Source organism: Dicentrarchus labrax, unplaced genomic scaffold, assembly GCF_905237075.1.
Source record: "Dicentrarchus labrax unplaced genomic scaffold, dlabrax2021, whole genome shotgun sequence".
In the NCBI taxonomy this organism is placed as follows: domain Eukaryota; kingdom Metazoa; phylum Chordata; class Actinopteri; family Moronidae; genus Dicentrarchus; species Dicentrarchus labrax.
Window position 1 is genome coordinate 10,443,693 of NW_026136701.1, and position 25,866 is coordinate 10,469,558.

The 25,866-nt window shown below is 40.7% G+C and overlaps 3 protein-coding genes and 1 long non-coding RNA gene across 5 annotated transcripts; 2 read left to right on the plus strand and 2 right to left on the minus strand.

The window, feature by feature from the left end:
* Nucleotides 1–36: 36 nt before the first annotated feature.
* Nucleotides 37–2,070, minus strand: LOC127363649 (transcription factor JunD). The gene has a single exon (XM_051400392.1). The coding sequence runs from the start codon at nucleotides 1,793–1,795 to the stop codon at nucleotides 854–856; it is 942 nt and encodes a 313-aa protein (XP_051256352.1). The 5' UTR covers nucleotides 1,796–2,070; the 3' UTR covers nucleotides 37–853.
* Nucleotides 2,071–2,811: 741 nt separating this feature from the next.
* On the minus strand, nucleotides 2,812–9,325 carry LOC127363721 (uncharacterized). Of its 2 annotated transcripts, XR_007884935.1 has the most exons (5): nucleotides 8,133–9,325; nucleotides 7,944–8,028; nucleotides 5,743–6,738; nucleotides 5,562–5,656; nucleotides 2,812–4,454 (listed from the first exon to the last, which is right to left on the minus strand). It is a non-coding gene; the product is annotated as an uncharacterized LOC127363721 (long non-coding RNA). The 2 variants fall into 2 exon arrangements; XR_007884934.1 differs by having other exon boundaries at nucleotides 7,944–9,325.
* Nucleotides 4,359–7,763, plus strand: LOC127363711 (pyroglutamyl-peptidase 1). Its single transcript, XM_051400515.1, has 5 exons — nucleotides 4,359–4,506; nucleotides 5,023–5,075; nucleotides 5,564–5,680; nucleotides 5,779–6,011; nucleotides 6,585–7,763. Exons 1-5 carry the CDS (start codon nucleotides 4,476–4,478, stop codon nucleotides 6,799–6,801), a joined length of 651 nt encoding a protein of 216 aa, XP_051256475.1. The 5' UTR covers nucleotides 4,359–4,475; the 3' UTR covers nucleotides 6,802–7,763.
* A 24-nt stretch (nucleotides 9,326–9,349) lies between the features above and the next one.
* On the plus strand, nucleotides 9,350–25,857 carry LOC127363566 (regulator of nonsense transcripts 1). Its single transcript, XM_051400242.1, has 24 exons — nucleotides 9,350–9,689; nucleotides 10,312–10,448; nucleotides 11,648–11,737; nucleotides 12,612–12,779; nucleotides 12,887–13,067; nucleotides 14,797–14,958; nucleotides 15,324–15,408; nucleotides 15,670–15,768; nucleotides 16,599–16,707; nucleotides 16,987–17,146; nucleotides 17,234–17,352; nucleotides 17,609–17,773; nucleotides 18,112–18,226; nucleotides 18,518–18,661; nucleotides 18,770–18,983; nucleotides 19,559–19,676; nucleotides 19,984–20,140; nucleotides 20,648–20,790; nucleotides 20,942–21,116; nucleotides 21,343–21,424; nucleotides 21,611–21,772; nucleotides 21,871–22,145; nucleotides 22,446–22,568; nucleotides 23,232–25,857. Exons 1-23 carry the CDS (start codon nucleotides 9,519–9,521, stop codon nucleotides 22,563–22,565), a joined length of 3,351 nt encoding a protein of 1,116 aa, XP_051256202.1. The 5' UTR covers nucleotides 9,350–9,518; the 3' UTR covers nucleotides 22,566–22,568; nucleotides 23,232–25,857.
* The last annotated feature ends 9 nt before the right edge of the window (nucleotides 25,858–25,866 follow it).

Genomic DNA, 25,866 nt, shown 5'->3' on the forward strand with positions numbered 1-25,866 from the left:
CAAGCAGAGCCTGTAAGAAACAAAACACATGAGCAGTTAGAATGTAGTGAATTTAATAAATGTCAGGTAGAGACTTGAAAGTCCATTACACATGGATACATAGGGTTTCTCAGCATGTACACATACATTCATGGAAGTGGCGACTGGAGAACTACACAGCAGCCACCACAATGAAAAATACAATGGTTACTGTACACAAAAGCGACAAGACATGCAGTGTTCGTTTTTGCATAAAGAAAAAATAAAAAGAACAACAAGAAGTAAGACCATAAGAAATGTTTCAGTAAATAAAATATATATATATTTGTCATTGCTAAGTGCTTGTAAACAAGTAAGGCATTATATTACACGGTGGATGACAGCACTTGGTGACACCCTGGTGTTTGGTTGCACTCTTGTTGAGATTGTCCAGCTTACACACACAGATAAATGCTATCCTTCACCAGTCCACTGGATAGCAGTTTGCTACATGGCTCCCCCCTCCCCCCCAAAAAAATAAAAAAATAAAAATAAAACCCATTAGGGCAACAAAATAAGTCTGTTTGCTGCACAACACTGACAGATTTTCATGAATCAAAGGAGGCTGCAGCCCTCACCTGCTGCTGGTTAACCTGTCATTGTCCAGCTCTCATCAAGGCCTGTTCATCTCTACACTGCAAATGCAGATGTCTGTTTGGTTTCTCAGTTACAGGCTTTATTATCTGGAGGGTGCATTTACAGTGGCCTCATTATCAAGTCTCTGATAAGGACTTTAGATTACTAAAGGTAAATGATCCTCATAATACAGGCCTGTATCCTCAGAGCATATTTAGAGCTGTAAAAAATCATCCATGAAGAGCACCATTACAGGGGTTTAGTAAGCCTGGACCTGGTTTGGCAAAAGCTGGCACCCACTGCTGACGTGGTTCATCACCTTCTGCTTCAGCTGGGCCACTTGCTCCCTGAGGACGCTGGCTGTGGATGCCAGCTCGGTATTCTGCGTTTTCAGGCTCTTGACCTTGTCCTCCAGCCGAGATATCCTCTCCAGTTTTCTTTTGCGGCATTTGGAGGCGGCTATCCTGTTCCGCAGCTTTTTCCTCTCCGCCTTGATGCGCTCTTGGTTGTCCATGTCAATAGGAGACAGAGGGGGGCTGTCCCCGAAGCTCTGCATGTCTGGTACCGTCTGAGGTTCGTCCTTCACCAAACCGGCAGACTGGAGTCGTGACAGAGCCGCCGCCGCAGCGACCGCCTGTTGCTGCGCGCTGGCCAGATGAGACGGAGGCGGCGGGAAGGGGATGGTGTCCGTGGAGTAGTTGATTGTGGTGGCTCCGAGCGGACTGGCCGCATAACCGTTCAAAGTAGTGTATACAGGAAGGTCTGATGTCTGGAGCCCGGCGGTCCCCACCGCGTTGGTGGATCCGAGGAGCTCCAGTCTGTCCACAGAGACGCACCCCGCCTCGCTCAGCTGATTCTGCTTGTGGAGATCCTCCAGCGCCTTGACGAAACCTTCCGCGAACTCCTGCTCGTCACTGGCCGACTTCGGGTAGAGGAACTGGGAGGTCGGGTTGGCGGTGGTGACCAGACCGTTTGACTGGATAATAAGGCGCTCCAGGTCCGGAGAGGTTAGTTTCAAGAGTCCCAAGTCTGGAGAGTTGAGAAGTCCGTCTGTGTCTCGGAGCGGGTTTGATTTGAGCTCGGAGGAGTTCTGGTCGTCCAGGTTCAGATTAATATCCTTCTTCATCATCGTGCTCTGGGAATAGATGCTGGGGACCCTCGGAGTATTCACCACGGTGCCTGGGTAGAGGGTTGTTTCCATTCTACACCCTCACATGAGGGAGTGTTGAGCGTTACGCATTAACGATTGCTGAGCAGTCACATCCAAACATGAGGAAATCAGCTGATCCTTATTTCTATGTGATCCTATTTCCTTTTCCCCCCTTTCGTGTATCAATCACTCTATCTGTCGACCACTTGAGGTGTTGTGCCTGAGGGGCTCTGATGTGTCTCTGCTACGCGCGGGGGATATTGTCTTTTCCCGATGGCACGACTGCTATGCGCAGCGCCAGACCTCGCTCGCTTTCTAGCCCTAAAAATTCCATTATGTCACTCCAGAGCGCGCAGATTGGCCCAAAATGACGTTGGTTTCCGGTTCGATTTGAATAAGGGGCCGAGCCGGTCTTTATTGCCATGGAGACTTTAAGTAAACTACAAACAGTGCAATGCATTGTGGTTTGATGTCATAGCATAAAAAAGCTCAGGGTCGCCAAGAGAGAGCAGAGACTGGGCGGGGAAGGTGGAAGAGGCGAAGGCCAAGGAAAAGAAGAACAGAGGAGCAGGCCGTATAGAAAATACCCCTTCACCTCAGGCTGTTTTAAAAGACTTCAAGAACAGAATAGTTCGCTTTAGATCGGATTTGATTTGAGTATTAACATCCGAGTTATAGTGTATTCTTCCAAGAAATGAGAGTCTGGAGGATCTTTGCTGTTCTAGAGTAGACTAGAACAGAATATAATAGGCAGGTCTAAATATAATATTTTTTAAGTAGTCTATGTGTTAAAATTAAAATTTAATACCAATTCATCAGACTACAACACCTCTTGTTGTAGCTCTTTCAGTATCAATGGTCACATTTAACCCTCACAGGGACAAGACCCAGAAAGAGTCTTGAAATGAGGTGTAATAAAGTCTCAGAGTGTTCTGAAAGTGTTTCTGGTGAAACTAGAAAAGGGAAGGAAACATTGACAGTAGAACGAGGAAACCATGTGTGTTCTGTGAGTGAAAGTAGGATGTAGAAAGATTCCTAAAATGACCCTTTTGTACACTACAAACACATTGTATGTCACGGTTTTAATGGCTGCGGTTGTCATCGTGTTTATATGTATATATAGGATTGTTTTTCATAGCTTTAGTAATCATAACAATGAAGTACAAAGCTGTCAAATTTCAGGCATCTAAACATATTTATTTGTTTTTATCAAAATAAAGAAATACATTATTAATATTCATACAATAATATGAATGATAGATGCTCTTTAATCTAAGAACATCAATACAGAAGTATATACCTAGTATTGTGTAAATGTCTGATAGAATAGAGTAGAATGGAATAGAAGACACTGATTAGAAAGGAACATTATTGAACATAATAGAGCCTTATAGAATAGTATACAATATAATATATATAATATAATTATTGAATAGAACAGAACATGATAGAATACAAATTAAAAGAGACAAACGCAGTGTACATCCATTATACAGTATAAGGCACTGAGTGTGGAGGGGAGGTGGAAACTACAGTAGAATATTGTTATTCCGCCCATACACAGTGAGGACGTCAGCAGGCTGTCTGCATCAGCACCGTGGAGCAGAGAGGGCATCATTAGTTTCCATGGCAACACTGACATAGCAAGTGACGCAGGCGTGTTAGAGAGAGAGAAAGGTGAATGGGTTGAGGGAGAAGAGGAGGCTGTTAGCGACTGCAGTGCAGGTTGTGTAGGTGGTCGGAGGAGGTGTTACAGTGCGTGAGTGATGTGGTTGAGAGGCAGAATTCAATGTTGATTCTATAAGCACAGAGGCTCTATCATGAATGAGAGAAAGGTTCTGCTTTCTCCACCCTATGGAGAGCATATTATCTCCATTATGCCAGCTCAGGGCCACATAGGGTGCAGTGTCCAGAATGTGTGAGTCATTTCGCAACCCAAGGGTGTGGACCACAGAGTGCGCCGAGAATTTAAAAAGAAAAAAGGAGCTGTTCCTGTAAGGCGATATTAGATTAGCTCTGCCTTCTTAACAACAGACTGGGGGGGAAAAAAGGGTTTGTCCTCTAAACTCAGGTGATGGAGTGTGTCAGAGGTTGTGTAACCTTTCAATTCCTCCTCCCTCAGCCAGAGAACTGTCCTTTGACTTTAACTCTCTTGGGAGAAGCTAACTGGGCATGTATGTTCAGCAACGCCCTGTGTCACACTCACGCTGTTACAGTGCATACATTCACACCTGGGAGCAGCCCAGTAAAGCAGCTCTACTGCAGCAGCTGGTTGGGGGTTGCATGTTCATTAATGGGCTGTCTCAACAGTTCTCATTTTTTTTAATTCACTTTAGCCGCCCACTTATAAAACGTCCTCTCTAACCCTTAATATGCAAATGCAGTGCAGATGCTCAGTTTTCATTTACAGCACACATGTGGCTTGAATTACATCATATTGCATTAAAACACTCGGATTAAAAGGATCGGTTTTCATTTTCTCCTGTCGGCTTTCCAAAACTGTCTTGTGGTGCAAGGTGAAAAAATACAAAATTCATGAGTTCTCTTTGTTTCTGTGTATGGATGCATGCCCATACAGTAGATGGCAGTGTGATCCATCCAGATCTGGTGTGTCATTTCCTTTCAGCTCTCAGCCAGAAGAAGACAGCAGCCAGCGTAGACAATCCTGGGATTCTTGTTTGATCCCCTTACTGTAAATCTATGACCATTCCTGTCATAACAACCAAGGATAATGGCAAATAAGAAGAAAGTAATAGTAACAGGTGAGAGGTTTTAATTGGTCACAGGAATAAATGATTCATTTAATGTCACTGCACTGCTATTGTGGCTCATAGAGTTGTTTTTACTTGTGTCTGAGCTGCACAGTTGATCTGGTTAAAATGACTTAATGGTTTATGTTATAAATAAGTAATGACACTGTTTTTAAAAATAATGTTCTACAGAGAGTAATGCTGCTGTCAGAAGAAGGGTTTGGTCTGCTGGTTTATAGGGAAACAAAGACTGACACTAAATTTAATCTTTTTTTGCAACACAACACTCCTTAATTGCTCAACTGCCAGGAGGGCATCATTCAGTGTATCATGTGCTTCTACTACAATTAATGTTTAACTTGGTGTAACATTTAGACTTTGAATTAAGAGGCCCTTTTTTACATTAACCCTTATCACTTCTCAGTATGACAGATAAGCATCCTCACTGATTTTTTTTTTTATCTACTTTGCTGCTCTGTGCACCCTTACTGCGGTGAAGACTGCTGTTTAACATTCTTTCCTCTGCAGGTTTTGAGCCTTTTGGCGAACATGCAGTGAACTCAAGCTGGGTGGCAGTGCAGGTAATCAGTAATCAGGTGGTTCATTTTTAACAAAGGCTGCAGTTGTCCAATACTCTCCATTTAGAGAGAAAAAGGTTTGCTCTGAAAGATAAGTTGGATAACTTTAAAAAGATCTGGTCCCCCTTTATTTCCTTTTAGGACGAAATCCACAGCAAACCTGACTGGATTGGACTAAAGTGACTCACTTATACCTAATCCAGTCCCCTTCCCTCCTTTTTATAATTTTATATATCGTTTAGTATTTTTTTATATTATTTATTTTTACTATTTAGATTTCTCCCAACTTAACTTCATTACCAAATTAACATTAATAATGATCTATGTTCTGCCAACTGGCTTACTGAATTGTATCTCTCAAAATATTGAAAATGCTTCAATAAAAATAAACAGGGAAAACAAAGGTACTATTAAAAGACTTGTGCTTTACACACTTTAAGATTGCAACTAAGGTCTCTATATATATGTGTGTGTGTGTTCTGTGCTCACAGGAACTGGAGCGATTAGGGCTGGGTGAAGCAGTAGATCTTCATGTGTGTGAGGTGCCCGTTGAATACCAGGCTGTTCAGAGCCTATTGCCATCACTGTGGAAAGAGCACCAGCCACAGGTATTCAAGAACATACACAATTCTATATGTTGCTAAAAATCCATCAATCGGCCCATAAATACCTCTGCCTCCTCTGTCTTTTGGGGTCCTGCGAGCAGTTAGTGGTCCATGTCGGTGTTTCTGGGTTAGCCACCACTGTCACTCTGGAGCAGTGCGGCCACAACAACGGTTACAAACGTCCGGACAACTGCAGCTTCTGCCCAACTTCCCGGTGTTGCATAGAGAATGGCCCCGACTGCATACACTCGGTCCTGGACATGGATACTGTCTGTAAAAGGGTCAATGACTCTGGCCTCGGGGTCACTCTTTCTGTGTCTAAAGATGCTGGAAGGTAATGATGTTACTTACTCAGGGAAATTCACACATGAAGACACTGACACAGGAACAGCACAAGTGTTACTAATATCATTAACAACATTATTAACATTTTGAATATAGGAAAATATATTACTAACTAACTTACTAACTAAACATCGCTTTGCTTCCATTTTCATGCCTGTTCTCAATAAGGCCACAAGACCATACATCTAGGAGTTTAGTCTGATATGCACAAAATATATAGAAGTTTGTTTATTTTATATTAGATATACAATATCTTTATTGACTTCAAGTAAAATTTTTGTCAACATCTCCTAGACATAAATATCTACACCTACACTTAATAATGGAAAATATTTCTCTTTTTACACTGAATAGTTACAAATGTGCAAAATAATTACAATTGTTTTATGTCTTATTTTGAAATGTCTGACCAGTCTGCGGGACCTACTGCTGTGCAAAGCTGTCATCCCCCTCACACGGACACTACCATATTTTCTGATACTCTCTTGTCTGTTTGGTGAAGTAGAAATGTGATCATTAAAACTTTACACAACATAACATCCATCCTGTGGCTCCCTGGCAGGTATCTGTGTGACTACACCTACTACACCTCTCTGCACCTGGGGCACGGTCGCTCTGCCTTCATCCATGTGCCTCCACTGGGGAAACCCTACAGCAGCCAGGACCTGGCGAGAGCTCTTCAGGCTGCTGTACAGGAGATGATGAAACAGCTGGAACTGGATCACAAACACAATGAGTGCTGCAACCATGAGCATCAAGACCAGCATGACTCTGAGTAATGAACCCCTGGCTTTAATACAAGCTTTAATCAACTACTGAGGCAAGTTAAATGATAATTGATTTAGGTGTGGTGCTCAAAAGATTAAAAAACCTGTGACTCATAGTTCAGGTAGTGATGAGTCAGTCCATTAGCTCCAGGATTGAATGCCATTATGGTGAATGCCATTTGGTGCTATTAACTGTAATATCAGTGACATGTGTTGTATCTCAAACATATTGAAGGTTTTACAGATTGCAGCACCCTGATTACAGCATCTGTTTATTGAAGACCTGGTCTGGGTCCTTGCATGTGTAGGTTTGAATGTGTGTGCAGGAGTAGTGGGCAGCTGTGAGTGTTACTCATGTCCTTACAAGCCTGCTTCCAAAAGACTGTGGAAACTGATGTCAACTTTACACTTATGGGCATACTAACATTGTATGTGAAAAGGGGGATTTATAAGACTATATGAACATGGAATTAGTAGTAATAATTGAAATGATGATGTCATTCCCTTGTGTTGCTTGTATTTGCACCAGAAAAATGTGATGACTTTGAAATGAAGGAGAACCTGAAGAGATTTTAAGATTCACACACACTAATTATTGATCGTTCATCTCAGGGAATATATTGCACATGCAATCAGTGTTAAAGGTCCAGTGTGTAACATTTAGGAGGATCTATTGGCAGTAATAGAATATAATATGCATGAGCCTTTTATATATACCGAGGCCACGGGTCGCCTTCCATGGAGTCCGCCATGTTGAACCGCATGTTTCTACAGTAGTCCAGAAGGGACAAACACTGGCTCTAGGGTGAAGTGAGGGAAATGCAAATACAGAGCAAATGCCACTAAATCCTACACACTGGACCTTTAAATGATGTTATAAATAAAATAAGTGTGTCTGTCCTATGTATGTAGTGCAGTTGTGCAAGGCGAAGCCAGCGTAAAGCTGTGTATTATTAAAACACTTCACTCAGTTATTTATTCTCTTTCACCTTTCTTGTACATGTCTGATATATTTCCAAATGTTATTTACACAGAGAACCACACCCAAGAAAGAAAAATTTAGTCAGCCGTTATCCTGCCAAAATATGTTTTGACCACAAAATAATTTAGATTGTGAACAGTGTGTTTGAAATGCTAGTATTGCTCTTTCTCACCGAGTATGGCAGATGGAAGGTCAAGGCCTGGTAGATGAATAAAGACTTTGTCCGTTGTTGAGATATATCTGAAAAAGTTAATGCTCTGCAAGGCAAAAAGAATAACAGGATTTCAGATAGATTAAGACCAATAATAAGATATTGAGAATTTTTGCAGTGAGATGTGACAGCTTGTTAACTGCTTGTAACCTTCTTAGAAACTATCCGCTTTGTTCCACTGAATTCTTTAATACATTATTTACTTTCAGATTCCTTTGTTGCAGGCTGAGTTACGGTAACAGTGGGTGTAGTAAGGTTGGACAGACTTGCTGAACTTGTTCTGACCTGACAGATTGGTGCACGACAGGGTGAGAACAGAGACTAGAACATTAAAATGTATTAAAGTCTCTTTGGTTCAGTATCAAGAACTAGTAGACTATCAGGAAAGTGGTCCTCTTATATTGTTGCATATTTTCTCCTACTCTTTGACAAAGGAGTAAAACCATTTTACCGCATTCCTTAACCTTGGAAAGTACCAGGATTTGGAGTCTCAGAGCTGTGCTAACCTGTTGAGTTCTCAACAGATGAGAAATAACCACAATATTTCAGTTGTGGACATAAAATAAAACCTTTTATTTAAAATAACAATGTTCCTCAAAGGTACTAAATGAATTTAAATGTCAGTTAAATGATCAAAATTGATCTCAAAGCCAGCCAGTGCTTTCACATGTTGAATCGAAAGGTTTACCTGCTTCTAAATAAATAATGTGTTCAGGTGGTGCAGAGCTGAATGTGGGTATAATGTACAGCAGATATATTGCTAGATTTTTTCAGGGGCCTAACATTTATAGTGAGCCTCCCGGCCTACACAGAAGCATTTTGATGTCATGCTCACTAAAGCTCAGGCTGTATTAAACCCATAAAGTGCATGGTGCATATTAACACTTTTTTAATACAGTGTACTATTCCTTTTCTTGTTTGATATTTTAACTTACATATTGTGATATGTGTTACCACACAGAGGCATTAGTGTTTTATTTTTCATGTATTGTGTTGCGCATAAGCCTATTCATTTTCTAATGTATGTCATTTTAAGCTATTTTTTTGCATATCTTTTAATCTGGAAAGCACTTTGTGCTTAAGCTTGAAAGGTGCCTTATAAATAAAATAATCGTTATTGTAACCATATTTGTTGCACCTTTATTTCTTAAAATAAAGGACAGAAGTCGAGTAATCATTTGAGATTTGACCTTGTTGCACGATAAAGCTCTGTAAGTTTTGTGCCCATATAAGAAATAAATTGCCCCACATTAAATTCTGTTCACGTATGTCTCCTTGTCTCCTTTCCTTCCCTCGCTCCCTGCAGGTGACTTCCTGTAGGATACAAACGGTATAGAGGGAGGAGAGGAAACGAGCGGGGGAGAAAACAAACGGAATGCAGCCGTAGTCGAGGCTCTTTCTATCTCTGTCTCACCACCAGTGTTTGTCATTTTCTCATCAATATTCTGCCTCCGTTATTCGGTGTCTCCTGGAATAGCAGCAGTTTGAGGAACAATCGTCGGAACGGGTAAAAACCGTAATTAAGAAGGTATAAACATGAGTGTCGAGGCGTACGGGCCGAGCTCGCAGACTCTAACGTTCCTTGACACCGAGGAAGCCGAGCTGCTGGGAGCGGACACCCAGGGCTCCGAGTACGACTTCACCGATTTTACCCTGCCGAGCCAGACCCAGACCCAAGGCCAGACCCAGAGTCAGCTGGACAGCCAGGTGCGTGGGGGTGTTCGGGGCAGCTCGGTGTCAAAATATGTCTTCTGCTCTGTTGACAAAACGTGAATTAGCTCGCTAACGTTAGCTAACAACATCACTGGCTACCCCCGGTTAGCACGATGACGCCTTCCATCTGTTACCATGCTCTTATCCCGCTAATTGGCTAGCGTGCTAGCTTTGACGTTTAGCTAGCTGACAGCACCGTTAGCATGCTGACACAGCTAGCATGTCAATGCAGGACTTTGTTGCCATACACACCTTGGTGTCAGAGGTCTGCCAGTGTGGCAGATCAGCCCCAAATGCCCATATTTATACTGACTAGTACTAATATGTAGTAAATACTTTACAGTATGCACTGTGAACAATCAGATATCAATAGACACAGCTGGTTGGATACTGTCAGTGTGATATTGCTGTCAGCAAACTGTTTATTGACCTGACAGTCAACAAGCAGGACTGCAAGTGAAATATATGACCATATGAGGCTGTATGTGTCTGGTTGACGGTCCACTTTTTGCACAATGGATTCACTATCAGTGATCCTTCAATGTTAGTTTATTCCACATAATGTTGACATTAAGTTTTAGTCCATGGTAATAAGTCTGTACACCTGTCTCTTCAGGTTAATGGACCTGATGGCGTGCTACAGAATGGAGACGACCCCGTGGTAAAAGCCAGTCAGTTGCTGGCAGAATTGAACTTTGAGGAGGATGAGGAGGACACCTACTACACCAAGGATCTTCCTATACACGCCTGCAGGTAAAGGATCAGACTAATGTGACTGGTGCCACAGCTGTCATCAGAGTGGGAAAAGATCACTTGTTATGATTTTATTTTATTCATGAAACTTATTTTGTTTATTGTTTATTACATGTAGTGTCTATTTGATGGTTGCTGTCATTTGCTGTAACTATAGACAGACCCTTTCTTTATACTCAATAGAGTGTCAGTGGTCTCATTATTACAGTCTCATTTTTTATTGACGATAATGTCTGAAGATATTTCATAAATATAAAAAAAAAAAAAAACTTATTTAAATACTTCTTTTCAAATGCCATGACATAAAAAAATTGTTAAATCTGAGTAAAACCATAGCAGACCCTTTTCTGTTATTGGCAGCCATATATATATACATATACAGATTTATATATATATATATCTGTATATGTATATACTCAATGTGCTCGTTTCTGTCCAGCTTAACTTAAGGGGTTGGGGTACTGTCCCTGGTGGGCAACACAGACACACGCTCTCACTCACTTCTCCAGATGGCACATAAGTCAAGTTATGAGAACATATTGTGTCATGTCAACAGTGGTTAATCACTATTATTGTTACGTCATACCAAGCACAAAGTTTGTTGGACAGAGAACGATGGCCTTAATTTTCTTAATAAATGTGCCACCCTCTTCTTTCCAGCATGCTTATATAAACTTTAATTTTGAGTTTTAACAATTGCGACCACCAGATCTGGTACAATACTGGACAGAGCATTTGACAGTTAAAAAGACAAACTGTGATACTTCCTTGATATGTATGTACTTTAGTTTATTGGTTGATATATACGCAGATACAGATATATTTGCAATGAACTAACATTGGCCAAAATATCAACCTTCAGATTTATAGCTTGGGCTCCAATTAGCAAGCACATTGAAGTCCATCCCCTCAGCTACTGTAAGTTGTTTAGTCTGAAAATTGAAAAAAACAAAAATCACTTTATTGTTCATCTACTGTTGTTGTAGACAGCTATAACTGCTGTAAGAAGGATTTCTGCATCACATTGATTTGAGTTGCATTAGTAAAGCATTATAATCAATATATTGTAATCAATATTGACAGTTTATAACAAATCATATGCTTATTTTTCTTGTTTTGTTTTCTGATATAAACAAGTCCATTTGCTCAAATGTAAAGCTTTCTCTTTCTTTATTAATTTTGACTCACTTCTATTTTAGTTACTGTGGGATTCATGATCCAGCCTGTGTGGTCTACTGCAACACCAGCAAGAAGTGGTTTTGTAATGGCCGTGGAAACACATCCGGCAGGTAAGATATAGTAACATATCAGCTTTTTATTGACCCTTCCAGTTGGTGTACTTAGCTAAATGAACTGGAGAGAGAATCATTTTACAGATTCAGTATCATCATAGCTGGAGTACAGTAAACTGCGACTGTAATAATGAGTCTTTGTTTTGTTCAGAAGCCTCACGTCATAAATGGACAGTTAGTATTTTCTTATGGAGTTACACATAATAAGTTACAAACATAATTTGAAATAATTATCTTTACTGACTTTCATGGGCCACTTAGGATAATATTAAATTATTCAAGCAAGTTATCCAAAGCAAAGAGGTATTTGTCTTTGAAGTCTTAATTTTAAAGTAGCCTAATATTTCTTCAGTAGGTATAATTAAAGGTGATCCTTTTAAATTAACCAGATAATATAAACCAGAAAACAATGGCAAGATATTTCAGTTCAGAAGAATTTTGTCTGGTCTCCTCAGTGGTTAAACATATACAGTAGATGAACTTTGAATTATTATTATTATTATATTAATTAGTCATGCACAGTTGATGCTGTTTTTTACCTAATGCTCTAGTTCTGACACTGTAAACTCAAGGTGATAAATAAGTAGTAGTAACACATTTGGTAATGATGTGAACCTACTTACAAATACTTCAACTCATATTTGTATGATGGGCTTTGACTGGTTCTTTGTATTTAAAGCAGTTTTAGTAAACAAATATATTCTTGCTGAATTCTTTTGTAGTCACGTTTTATTTGACATAAAATAAAAGAATTGTCAAGACATGTTGATCCAAGGCGTCTGGGATTATCAGTAGCGTATATTACACTCTTACCTAATACATTTGCTTGTCCTCACTCTGGTGCATATATTATCATTCTCTTCACCCGTAGCCACATTGTAAACCACCTGGTGAGAGCAAAGTCCAAGGAGGTGACCCTGCATAAAGATGGCCCTCTGGGGGAAACAGTACTGGAGTGCTACAACTGTGGCTGTCGCAATGTCTTCCTTCTGGGCTTCATCCCTGCCAAAGCTGACTCAGTAGTGGTGTTACTGTGCAGGTAAGGTGCTTTTATGTAGCTGACCATGCTTTCTGACCTTCCTGCTGACAGGGGCAATCAAAGAGAACCCAGAATTTCACAGTTATTGTGTTTTGGTTGTAACACAGGCAGCCATGTGCCAGCCAGAGCAGCCTGAAGGACATCAACTGGGACAGCTCGCAGTGGCAGCCTCTCATCCAGGACCGCTGCTTCCTGTCCTGGCTGGTCAAAATCCCGTCAGAGCAGGAGCAGCTCAGGGCTCGTCAGATCACCGCCCAGCAGATCAACAAGCTGGAGGAGCTCTGGAAGGTACTGCCAATGCAACTGTCCTTGCACACATCCACCATTGTACTATGTAAATATTCTAAACCAACATAACTTGAATTTAAGTACAGTAGAGCTCATCTATACAGTTAACCAGATACATTCATACAGTTGTGGGTGTGATTCAAATAACTTTACTGTATGTTTGCTGAGCTATTTCTTTCTGTTCAGTGTCAGTTTCACTGCTCGTTTCATGCATGTCTTTCAAATTTTTTAGAGCTTCCTGTATATAAGGTCACGTATACCGACCAGATATTGTGCGTACTTCTTTGTGCTCATAGGCCTTTTTTACAGCAGACACTTTGACTTGTCATAGTAGGAAAAGCATAGGTGTTACAAACAACATTAAAAATGGTTCTATTTAGGGATGTTTTGGGAAGTTTTTTAGTGATCACATCTGAATCATTTAATGTTGAGTATCTGCTGATACCAAGTCCTGATCCAATACTTCTGTAGAGTGTTTATTTCTGTCATCTCTGCATCTTCTGCGTGGACTACATTAAAGAGGTACTCCAGCCTAAAATGTTTCTTTTCTTAGCTGTGGTGAAACACATTAATACTAGTGTTAAAATTGACATTATTACCAAATTTATGAAAATCTGCATTTTGTGGGTTAAAAATGTCTCAACATGCCATCTACTGTTTCAAATCACCGAGTATGTTGTAAAACAAATGCTGAGATAGAGTTGACTATTTGGGCCGACTGTACGTCACAACTTTTGTATAAATAAAGTGTTAACGCCTGCTAGCACAGCTACAACACACGTACCACACAACAACTTTTCAGAATCAGAATGAATCAGAATCTTATTTATTGCCAAGTAGGTTTTCACGCCTACGAGGAATGTGACCTGGTGCAGTTGGTGCATAAAAATATATACATATACAATTACAAATACAAACAAAATTTTACAAACGATGTCAAAGTGCTTCAAGTGACTGTAAAATCTCCAGCAGACACGCTGAGACACAGAGAGTGTTTCCAGCGCAGACACGGAAAGACTGACAGCAACTGTTCAACAGCTCGCTGTTTCTGCTACACTCCTGTGGTCAGTCTGTCGACCACTCCGGTCTGTGTCAAGGCCACACCCCATAAAGTCACTGTCCTTTGCAGGTCTCTGGTGCATTTTTTTTTATTTGCTGAGAGGGAGGGAGCTAGCGGAACTAAAGGGTGTAGTTACACTTAAATTAATTACTGTCATTGACTTTTTGTCCGCAGGGCTTTTGTTGCACTTGCAGTGGCGGGTTGAGTGTGTTTGTGTCGGATCTCTACCGCTGTCTCTCCTCTCAGCCCACCTCTGCTCTCACTCACACACAGAGCTCAGCTGAGTGGAGGGAAGAGACAGCGGAGAGAGTTGAGAATGGCAAACAAAAGATTGGATCGGGTCAATAAAGCTCGATATAGCCGATACCGATCAGTTAAAAAATGCTTTGACCAGTACTGATCTTTGAGATCAGACTGGGGAATCCCTAGTTCTATTCAAGTGCCCCAGTAAGTCATGACAGTGTGACAGTGAGACAGCATAAACAATACCAGTAACCAAAACAGCTAAATGGAATTCAGCCAGCATTAATTTTATTATTTACACCTGTGCTTTTCCTACCGTGACAACAAAAGTGTCTTCTGTAGAAAAACTGTACTTTAATAGCACTCTATTTTGCTTTTATAGCCATATTTTAATCTTTCTCCTGTGTGTTTGTTTCTTCCTGGCAGGAAAATCCCACTGCCACTTTGGAAGACCTAGAGAAGCCTGGTGTGGATGAGGAGCCCCAACATGTGCTGCTCCGCTATGAGGATGCGTACCAGTATCAGAACATCTTTGGTCCTCTGGTGAAGCTGGAGGCTGACTATGATAAGAAACTCAAAGAGTCCCAGGTAAAAAACATAAAATAAATGAGTAAATTGTGAATTAAAATACATTTGTCTTATCTATGTTTTAACAAACAAGACTGTAGAATAGTCAGTGATTAATTATAGTTAGATCAAATATTAAATTCATTAACAAATGGGTTACATTGAATTAGTTTATTCTCTAATGCTGGAGGAAAAAGTAAAGATAAGGCAATCCATTTGTTACAGTCATGTATGTTTTTTTTCTTGTACTGACCCACTGTGAATTACTTTGTTTCAGTCAATATTCAGCTTTTTCTGCTTTTGTTGTCTGATGTGATTTTGACATAACAAAGGTTTCTGCTGCCATTTAATTATTAAATGTATCTTTTCATTTTACTTCTGAACAGACTCAAGACAACATTACGGTCAGATGGGACTTGGGCCTGAATAAAAAGAGAATTGCTTATTTCACTCTTCCCAAGACAGACTCAGGTATTTCTTTGTAACGTTGCTTCAAGTTTATCATTATGATAATCATGCTTTGTCTATTAAGTAACAAAAAAAACAAAACATTGACATTCCAAAGACACATAAATATAAATGTTTATGTGGCTTTCACTTACAATGGTGTATCATTCTGTAATTTCTTAAATGTGTCTTATTTATTATTGTTAATTTTCAGTTGTGCCTCTGTTGATGCCCTTACTCTGTGCAGTAATGTGTAATTAACAGAGTTGTCTTCTCCGCCTCTAGACATGCGACTGATGCAGGGAGATGAAATTTGCCTGAGGTACAAAGGAGACCTGGCGCCTCCATGGAAAGGAATTGGACATGTCATCAAAGTCCCTGATAGTATCCTTGTGACGGTTTTAATAAGCATTCTGTATCTGACAGGAGACCGCATTTTACCAAAAGATTGTTACAGGCACAGGGGCCTCTTACTAACTTGAGCTTAGTTAGTTAGTTATCAGTAAAATTAGTCTTTAGTAACATCTACTGGCAGCTGTAGGAAACTACAACAACATCTGCAAACTTGTGTCTTTCTTTACAATCCCCAGGGAGTTTTTGAAAACAAATTCTATATTTAGGTTTTGCTCATACAGCTTACCAGCTGTTAGTCAGGGGCCGATCTAGAGAAATATTCTTGGGGTGACATAGAGACTTTAGAGGGTGGCAGAAACATATTCTAATTGCAAACAGTCACATATATCAGGTTTTGCTTGGAAAAGCCCCAAAATGAAGATATTTGAGCTCAGAAACATTACATTATTGCAGCACATTTAACAGAAATGTGTAAAGGTGGAATTAGGAATCAAGAATTTTTTTTATTTCCAAGTCATCATACATTTATTCCAAACACATATTTTTTCATTTAACTTCAGCCTTAAGACTAATAACTGATCAACTGATACAGTACTCCAGCAATCAGACCTAAAGCTAGATATCATTATAGTCATTGGTGTGCCTATGAAACACAATACAGTGGCTCTACCTTTTTATAAAGCTTATAATGTCAGCAGCCATTTACGTAACAAATAACACATTTGTTGTCATCAATAGTGTGCCCAGTAAATCCAATCATAATTAAATAATAATGTACTGTCATATCTGTAGCCTCAAATATGATAATAATTACAGTATATCTTCAAAGGCTCTACATCCTCCTTGACTTACTTAATCAGACTATGGTGATGAGATCGCCATAGAGCTAAGGAGCAGTGCCGGGGCTCCAGTGGAGATCCCACACAATTTTCAGGTCGACTTTGTGTGGAAGTCCACTTCCTTTGACAGGTATTCACAATAAAAGCCTCACACTCTTGTCTCTTGTTGTGATATGGCCAGAAACCCAACTTGTTACAGTAAGCCCATCTTTAGTTGAAAATTATACATTTGCATCATAATATTCCACCTTAAAATGAAAGGCTACAGATCAATTTCTTGTTTAAGTATATGTAACAATATGAATCTGAATCTTTTCAGTGTGCAATGAACCACTTTGTTTTGTTTGTAATTTATTTTTTAATATCGAGTTTAGAGCTTTCTCTCAATTTTTTTCTCTTCATCACTCAGGATGCAAAGTGCCCTGAAGACATTTGCTGTGGATGAGACGTCAGTGTCTGGTTACATCTATCACAAACTGCTGGGACATGAGGTAGAGGATGTGGTCATCAAGTGCCAGCTGCCCAAACGCTTCACTGCTCAAGGCCTGCCTGATCTTAACCACTCACAGGTGAGTTAGAGAGACTTAAATATATTATATACTTTTTTATGTATAAACACATTTGCACTCACATAAATGCTGTTTGTTCTAATGCAGGTGTATGCTGTGAAGACAGTGCTGCAGCGTCCCCTGAGTCTGATCCAGGGTCCTCCTGGAACAGGGAAGACAGTAACCTCTGCGACCATTGTCTACCACCTGGCTAGACAGGGCAACGGGTAAGACGCATACAAATGTTTTTATTATTTTTATTACTTTGTATTTTGTATATACAGGCTGGTGCTATGATAATATTTACCATAACTGTTTGGTTCGAATGTGACTAGTAACTCTCATTTATTGTTTTACATTGCTTGGTAATTTATTCATTGTAATGAATGTAAAAATATCTTGAGCAGCCCATCGTGTTCTCAAAGAATGGCTTGGCTATGTGTTATGGTCCCTAAGATAGTATTGTAACTTTTGTCCTTCCAGACCAGTGCTGGTGTGTGCTCCCAGTAACATTGCCGTTGACCAGCTGACAGAGAAGATCCACCAGACAGGTCTCAAGGTGGTGAGGCTGTGTGCCAAGAGCAGGGAGGCCATCGACTCTCCTGTGTCTTTCCTGGCTCTGCACAACCAGACCCGTAACATGGACAGGTAATGCTTAAAAGCAGCTTACTTTTGCAATGCCTTGTTTGTGTGTGTGGTTAATTAGTATTAGTTATCACACCATCAGTGTAGCAAAACGTGTTTATGACAATCAAGAAGGTTTTAGTTAGTGATTAATAACTTCATTAGGATAAAGTTTCTAAGCAGCAGCAGTCCTGTTAGAGCAATACTAGCTAATGTTTGGGCTAATATTGTGTAGCAACAAATGGAATTCCAGGGTGTACAAATATGATCATTAGTGGTCTGAAATAGTTCCAGACCTTCGATGATACAACCTGTTACACCCCATATAAATTACACTGTATTGTAATGATTCATACCTGCAGTATGCCCGAACTTCAGAAGCTCCAACAGCTGAAGGACGAGACTGGAGAGCTGTCCTCCTCGGACGAGAAGCGCTACCGAGCTCTGAGACGCACTGCTGAGAGGGAGCTGCTTATGGTATGAAGACTGGTCCTGCTGAATTCTTTGTGCTACTAAGTATGTTTCTCTTTGTGGCAGTACAAGGCAAAAAGTTGTACACCAGCTTTGATTGAATGGTTATTTTCAAGTGCCTAGTTTAGATTTTATGCTAATCCATTCAGATCCACTGAAGGTGGATGTGTCAGGAATGATTCTTCCAAAGTTTAAAACTTCAAAAGTAAAAGATACAGCAAAGTAATGAGTAACACGCAACAAGTAATATTATACAATACATAAACATGTCTACTTTATTCCTTTGCTCTTTCCCAGAATGCAGATGTCATCTGCTGTACCTGTGTTGGGGCGGGGGATCCTCGTCTGGCTAAAATGCAGTTCCGCTCCATCCTGATTGATGAGAGCACCCAGGCCACCGAACCAGAGTGTATGGTGCCTGTCGTCCTGGGGGCAAAACAGGTAGGAGCTTTGTGAGTGGAAGTACGTCTGGATCATTCTTTAGCTGTGAGGTATACGGTGTATGTCTTGATTTACTCTTAACGTAATCATGTTTATTTTTTCCCATAGTTGATTCTGGTGGGTGATCACTGCCAGCTGGGTCCTGTTGTTATGTGTAAGAAGGCAGCTAAAGCAGGTCTGTCCCAGTCTCTGTTTGAGCGTCTGGTAGTTTTGGGGATTCGGCCAATCCGTCTGCAGGTCCAGTACCGCATGCACCCAGCCCTCAGCGCCTTCCCCTCCAACATCTTCTATGAGGGCTCTCTGCAGAATGGAGTCACTGCCGGTAAGATAAATGAATTTTGTACTTGTCTTTCCCTTTGCAGCCAGTCTTTAGAAACTGCCCTCTAAATCAGGGTGCAGCTGCATTAGATAGTACAGCTGAAGATAGACAAGAAATGGGATGACGCCGCAAAGGGCCACAGGTTGGATTTGAACCCATGGCCGCTGCAGCAAGGACTCTGCCTTTGTATGCGTCAACTCTACAGGCGCCCCCAGCTGGATGCTATTCAGTAACAGCTAGATGCTCTTAAGATACATGATGCTGCTCCCTTACATTTCCCTGACTGTTTTCCCAACACAGTAGACCTTTACTGTCCAGTGACTCCTCAGATGTTTTGCTAGACTGCTAGCATCCAGCTCAGTGTTATGCTTTCGTCTTTGTATCCAATAAAGTGGTGTTATTCAAAGCAGTGTTGGTTATAAGAGATTTGCTATCTGTATTTCAACCTTCTTGTAATTTAGTCATCTGTAATAATCCTTAGATGTACTTGAAGCCTGCAGCTGCTCCTGTCAGGCTTATTTGCTGTACATCAGCAACGCTAGCACTGAGTCATGTCTGTTTGTTTGCCTCTTCTACAGGGGACCGTGTGAAGAAAGGCTTCGACTTCCAGTGGCCGCAGCCTGACAAGCCTATGTTCTTTTATGTCACACAAGGCCAAGAGGAAATTGCCAGCTCTGGAACGTCCTATCTCAACAGGTTTCAAATTTCTTGACCATTATGTTGACCTCATCTTTATGTTCGTCCTGCAATTTTATATAAAGCAGTTTAGGTGAAGAAAATAGTTTTCTTAATAACTGTCGATTTTGCTCTAACTCAGCATTTTCCTAAGTCACTTCAACCTTTGGCTTATACACTTGTGGCTCTTCACATTTCTTAGGTGTTTAAGGTCTACATCTTAAGAGATATCAAATCCAAGTCACAACTTGCAGTCAAGCATAATTAGTTTCTTTGCCATGTCAAAAAAAATTGTCTTGTCATGTAATCACCCTACTTGTCTATGCAGGACTGAGGCAGCGAATGTGGAGAAAATAACCACAAGGTTGCTGAAGGCTGGAGCAAAACCCGATCAGATTGGCATCATTACGCCCTACGAGGGACAGAGGTCCTACTTGGTCCAGTACATGCAGTTCAGTGGCTCCCTCCATACCAAACTCTACCAGGTAGTTACAAATATTTGGCTGCTTAAATGTTGTATTATGCACTTCAGAAAAATGTATCAACCATTTAAACACAAATCCAGTAATCTGTTAAGTATTGGTGTCCTGAGCTGATCCAAAGGATCGGTATCAGGACTAAATCAGCTAAAATAAGAGTGTGTGAATGTGAAATTATATAGGCACAGAGACACTGAGACTGAGGTTTGCAAAATACACAGTTGTGCTAGGTCTCCAACACAATATTTCTCATGAGCAAAGATCAGTGTACAGAACATTTAGGTACCAGCTTCTAATTTTTAGCCAGCGCTGACTGTCACATTGGGCAGGTAGCTCTGGCTAATTTACTGACGTGTTAAAATGAAAGTTATTTGTTGTTGAGTGTCGAGTGTTTTTATAACTCCAGTAATAGGTCTGTGATGAAAGCTCGAGCAAATTATGTTTTACAATTAGAAAATATGTTGTTCAAGGTTACCAGTCAGTTTTTTTTCCAACTCTTTATTCTTTCTGTAGGAGGTGGAAATAGCCAGTGTGGATGCCTTTCAGGGCAGAGAGAAGGACTTTATCATCTTGTCCTGTGTGAGGGCCAATGAGCACCAGGGTATTGGTTTCCTCAATGATCCCAGACGTCTCAATGTGGCACTCACTAGGGCCAGGTAAAACTACATGAAGTAAAACACCAGCTCATTTGCTTAAGCCCCTGAGAGCCCTCTGTGTCTAATTTTATACATAATTTTTGTTCTCTTGATATTTCTACGCATAGTTTACTATAACATCAGTCGGTCATCTTCTGCTTATGTCACACAGGTATGGTGTGATCATTGTGGGAAACCCCAAGGCCCTGTCCAAGCAGCCTCTGTGGAACCACCTGTTGAACTACTACAAGGAGCAGAAGGTCCTGGTCGAAGGCCCACTTAACAACCTGAGGGAGAGCCTCATGCAATTCAGCAAGCCTCGCAAGTTGGTCAACACCATCAACCCAGTGAGTTTAGTGTGTGTTACATACACTGAGGATATAGAACACTGAAATCAGGGTTTCTTAACTGGGTCATGAATATGTTATTTCCCAGTGTGGCATGTGAAGGGTTTAAGATGTAATTTAAAATTGTTTGAAGGAAACAGGGTAATAAATCAGCGTACATGCAAGAGATAATGAGGCATGTCCTAAAAACACTCAAAATAGCATTTCTTGTCCTTTTGTTTTGCAGGGTGGTCGATTCATGAGCACAGCCATGTACGATGCCAGGGAGGCCCTCATTCCTGGATCTGTTTATGACCGCAGCAGCAACGGTGAGAAATCTAAAACAACACACTCATTTTTATTTGAGATAAACTCTGTTGCAAAGGACATGTAGTGTATATGCTTTGGTATTTAATGGCAGGTTGAATACAAATTTACTCAAATACAAAAACATGTATACTGTCACGTGTGACAAAACTAGGTCTAAGATGAATCTGTGCTTTTTTCCACTACAGGACGTACGTCCAATATGTATTTCCAGACCCATGACCAGATTGGTATGATTGGGACAGGCCCCAGTCCCATGACTTCCATGAACCTCCCCATCCCCTTCAACCTTGTGATGCCCCCCATACCTCCGCCTGGTTACATGGGACAGCTCAATGGACCCACATCAGGTGAGTAAGACATAAAACTGTAGAGTCTTGCTCAGTGTGGATGCCTACATGTTGTCCAGTTAAACACTCTTCTGGACTGGTATTTATTTTATCTCCAGGTCGTGGTGGAGGTATGAAAGGCAAGGCAGGCAGTGGAGGAGGCGGAGGGACTCGAGGTGGTCGTCAAAGAAACCGTGGCAACATGGGGAACCACAGCGGAGGGAATGGAGGAGCAGACCGCGGGCAGCACGGAGGCCACATGAGTGGCAGCCAGGCCAGCCAGGACCTGGGCTCCCAGCCCTTCTCCCAGGGGCCTCTGACACAGGGCTACATCAACATGAGCCAGCCGTCACAGATGAGCCAGCCTGGGCTCTCCCAGCCTGAACTTTCACAGGTTTGTTAACTGAAATCATCCACTGTGAATAAATCTTAATAATCAATTTAGTATTTAAGCAATTTTATGGAGTGCTAAGTTGTGGCACTTTTATGAAGCAAGCTGTTTGTCGTCTGTTTTATTCATAGCAATTAGCACTCTGTGCCAGGACTGTTAACACATTTATTCCAAGTGTTTGTCCAGGTTTCCTCTTCAAGTAAAGACTTCTTGTCTAAAACCACTTCATGCTTTTCAGCCTGGAAAGAAATTAAGGAATAACTGTTGACTTGCCTCTTTCACTTTTTGTTTGCCCCATTATAGGACAGTTACCTAGGAGACGAGTTCAAGTCCCAGATTGACGTGGCTTTGTCCCAGGACTCCACCTACCAGGGGGAGCGTGCCTACCAACACGGTGGTGTGACTGGACTGTCCCAGTACTAGACTGTAAGTAATTCCACTGTGGACTACAACTAAGCTGACTCATTGAAAATAAAAGAATAGTTTGACATTTTGGCAAATGAGATTATTCACTTCCATGTTAGAGTTAAGATGAGAACATTGATACCGCTGTGTGATTAGGCTGGTTTAACAGTGCGATTTCCCCTTGTGAAGACTCTACTCTAGTATTCTATCTAACTGTCTGTTTAGCTTAGCATAAAGATTGGAAACAGATGGAAACAGCTAGTCTGGCTCTGTCAAAAGGTAACACAACATGTTTAGTCTGAAGTGTAAAAACAACAAGTTGCTGTTTAATGGAGAGTTATGTGCCAGACTATTTCTTGGCAGAGAGTGCTGAGTTTCCTTTGGTTGTTGGCAGCTTTCTGGTGACGATAAGTTAATCACTGCTCCTCACCAATAAATAGTCCAGATTAAACAAATGTGATATAAGGTGTCTCTGTGTTAAACTAAGCTAACTAACTATTGGCTCTAGTTTCGTATTTACTATACAGGCGTGAGAGTGGTTTTAATCTTCTCATCTATCTCTCAGCAAGAAAGAGAATAAGGGCATTTTCCAAAACATGGAACTATTCCTTTAAATAGAAGGTTAATACTAATGAATATTTCATATTTATATTTGTGTAAATTTAGTTTTTTTGTATTTGACAGGTCGCTGGAAAGGAGCTAGGCCTGTGTGAAGCTTAGTTCATTGGTATTTTAATCTGGGTAATAACAAAAAAGAACAAACATGGATACCCGTTTTCCACTGCTACAACCGAAGCACCACTGTGTGAAAGTAACAGGAGAGAGACCGTGAGAAACCAACCAATCACAAGAGTGAGAGCAAAAATGGGAGTAGAGCTGGACAGGAAGCGAGCAAGAGACGAGAGAGTGGGAGGCTGGCGGAGGAGAGAAGGCACTGCTGCTCACACGCGAAGACATGGCGAAGGAGAAGAGCTGTCGTTGTCGGAGCAGCGCAGTTGGAGAGGCGAGACCTTCGACAGGTCAAGGAGGGTGGATGGTCCGAATGATTCTGGAGGGGAGGGGAAAGCGGGGCGACAGTGTCATCTTGTCCCTTGTGTGCCCCTGAACCCTCGACGATCTCCAGGCGGTATGGTTGGGAATCTTGCTCCAAAAGCTGAGAAAGATGGAGAAGAGGTGTCTCACACAAATGTCCTCCAAGCTAACTCAACAGGACGTCTTCTGTGACTTGGAGAGAGAGAGCGAAAACAAAAGGGGACACAACTCTTGAAGCAGTTGATATGGCAACTTTTTTAAACTCAAAGCTTGAATTGAGGCTCTGCATTTGATCACATCTAAGCATCCAGGAGAGAAAAGTGTGGAAAACACTGTTTGGCTATTCAAGTGAACTCACAAGTGCTTGTGGTGTTGTACATTTAAAGAGCTCTAATGAAATCTGAGGATTACATAGCCACGGATCATTCGCTTTTCTTTCTCAGCTTTGAGTTAGAAAGTTTTCTAAATAAAGGCTGTTCTCATTGAGGTTTTCAGTGATGTAAGCTAGCGCAGTTGGCCGTCTTTCAAGGCAGGTCTTTCTCAAGTTGGTCTGCAAAGAAACAAGTGGTGGAATTAGCTCTTATAAAAAATATAAACGAAAAGAAAAACATCTTTGTCTCCAGATTTGAGGAGGTGAGCTCCAAAGATCTGAATATAGGGAGACAATTTTGTTTTTGTTCTTCTAAATGTATCTTTTTAGTAGTGAAAGTGATCACCATAACCAACTTATAACTGAATGAAGCCATCATTCTTTTTCTGCTGACCCTGAAGCCACTTAAGCTAGCAGATAGGCATAATCTTGAGCATATATAGCTACATGCATCAAATAAGCCAAATGAAGAGGGCACTAATCCCCAAAGACCTTTCTCCAAAAGTAAAAAAAAAAAAACATGCGTACAATGAGACTATTTATGTCCAATTTAGGCACCTGATTATCGCAGTGAAGTGAAGTAAGAAATCACTCTTGAGAGAAATCATGAGCTTTAGTTTTCATCCTGTGGAGTACCTGACATGGCTACTCGTTACAAAGGATGGCAAAAACTTCTGAGGCCCATCTTAGAATAAATGTGTTGAAGAGAAACTTGATCATAGATTTCACCATGTTTGGAAAGAGGCACACATGTTGTATATGTTGTACATGCAGTATGACATTTGGCATAAAGGCAGATTATTATTAATCTGTTATTATACTAATAGTTAGATTATTAAAACATGAAGACCCAAGTGTGTGATTATGTTGGTGGGACTTGAGTCCAGAGAGGACCGCATTTCTTCCCCTTGTTTTTTCTGTCCTATGTTGTCCTGAAGTCTTGAACTTATGGAGAAGTGTGAAACTCATTATTAGTAGTGCATTATGTAAACACAGAACAGTTAGTTTATTCTGTAACTCTGGTAAATGTTAGTGAACATGGTGTCTTAGTTTCAGTGCTTTAGATGGACCTTAGTGAAATTTCCATGCAGCTTGTTTTTTTTTATCAGTGTCTCATTTTCCTCTGAGATGTACTAACTCTGCTTTACTTGAACAATTCAAATCATTTTCATGTCATATGAAATGCACGACACTGAAAAATGTCATCATCAAAACACCAGTCTTTTTCCTGACCGCGGCCACCTTTCCTCTGACCTAAAGCTGGGTTAAATAAGTGTAATATCCACGGAGGCACGGAGCACAGAGCTCTAAAAACAAGTACTCTGGCTGCAAGAGAATAAACAACAGCCGCAGGGATTTAAATGTGTTTCTGAAAAACATGTCACTCAATAAGCGTTTTCATATTCTCACAATAATGAATTACAAACCATTTTTTGGCCAACTTCAGCTGTGCAGGAGGTACATCTTACTGAACAGGACATCCAGTTAATATTTATACCCTATTATTGATTATCTGTAGATTAGTAGATCATCTGATTGCTGTCTGAATTTATGTTACATCCTGTGTGGATAAGCTCATCACTAGCTAGATTCACCTGTTCATTGGTCTAACAATAAATTATAATTTATTTTTTAAAGGAAATAAAAAAGATCCCTTACCAACACATAGAGTAGTTTTTGCATGTCATATGACTTAGAGGTTTGAGTTCTTCTATACTTTTGCTCTGATAATCTTTGTTTGGCTTATTTAAAACAACTGAAAATGAAGAAGTTTTGTGTTTGCCACTGGGCTGCACCATTTTGTTTTTCTGCCCACACTGATTGATGTTTTTAAAGAAAAATTATGCTCACAAAGATTCTCCTGTTGATAATCTTGGAAAATTAAAGTTTGCTTCTTTTTGCTCCTTAGACTTCACT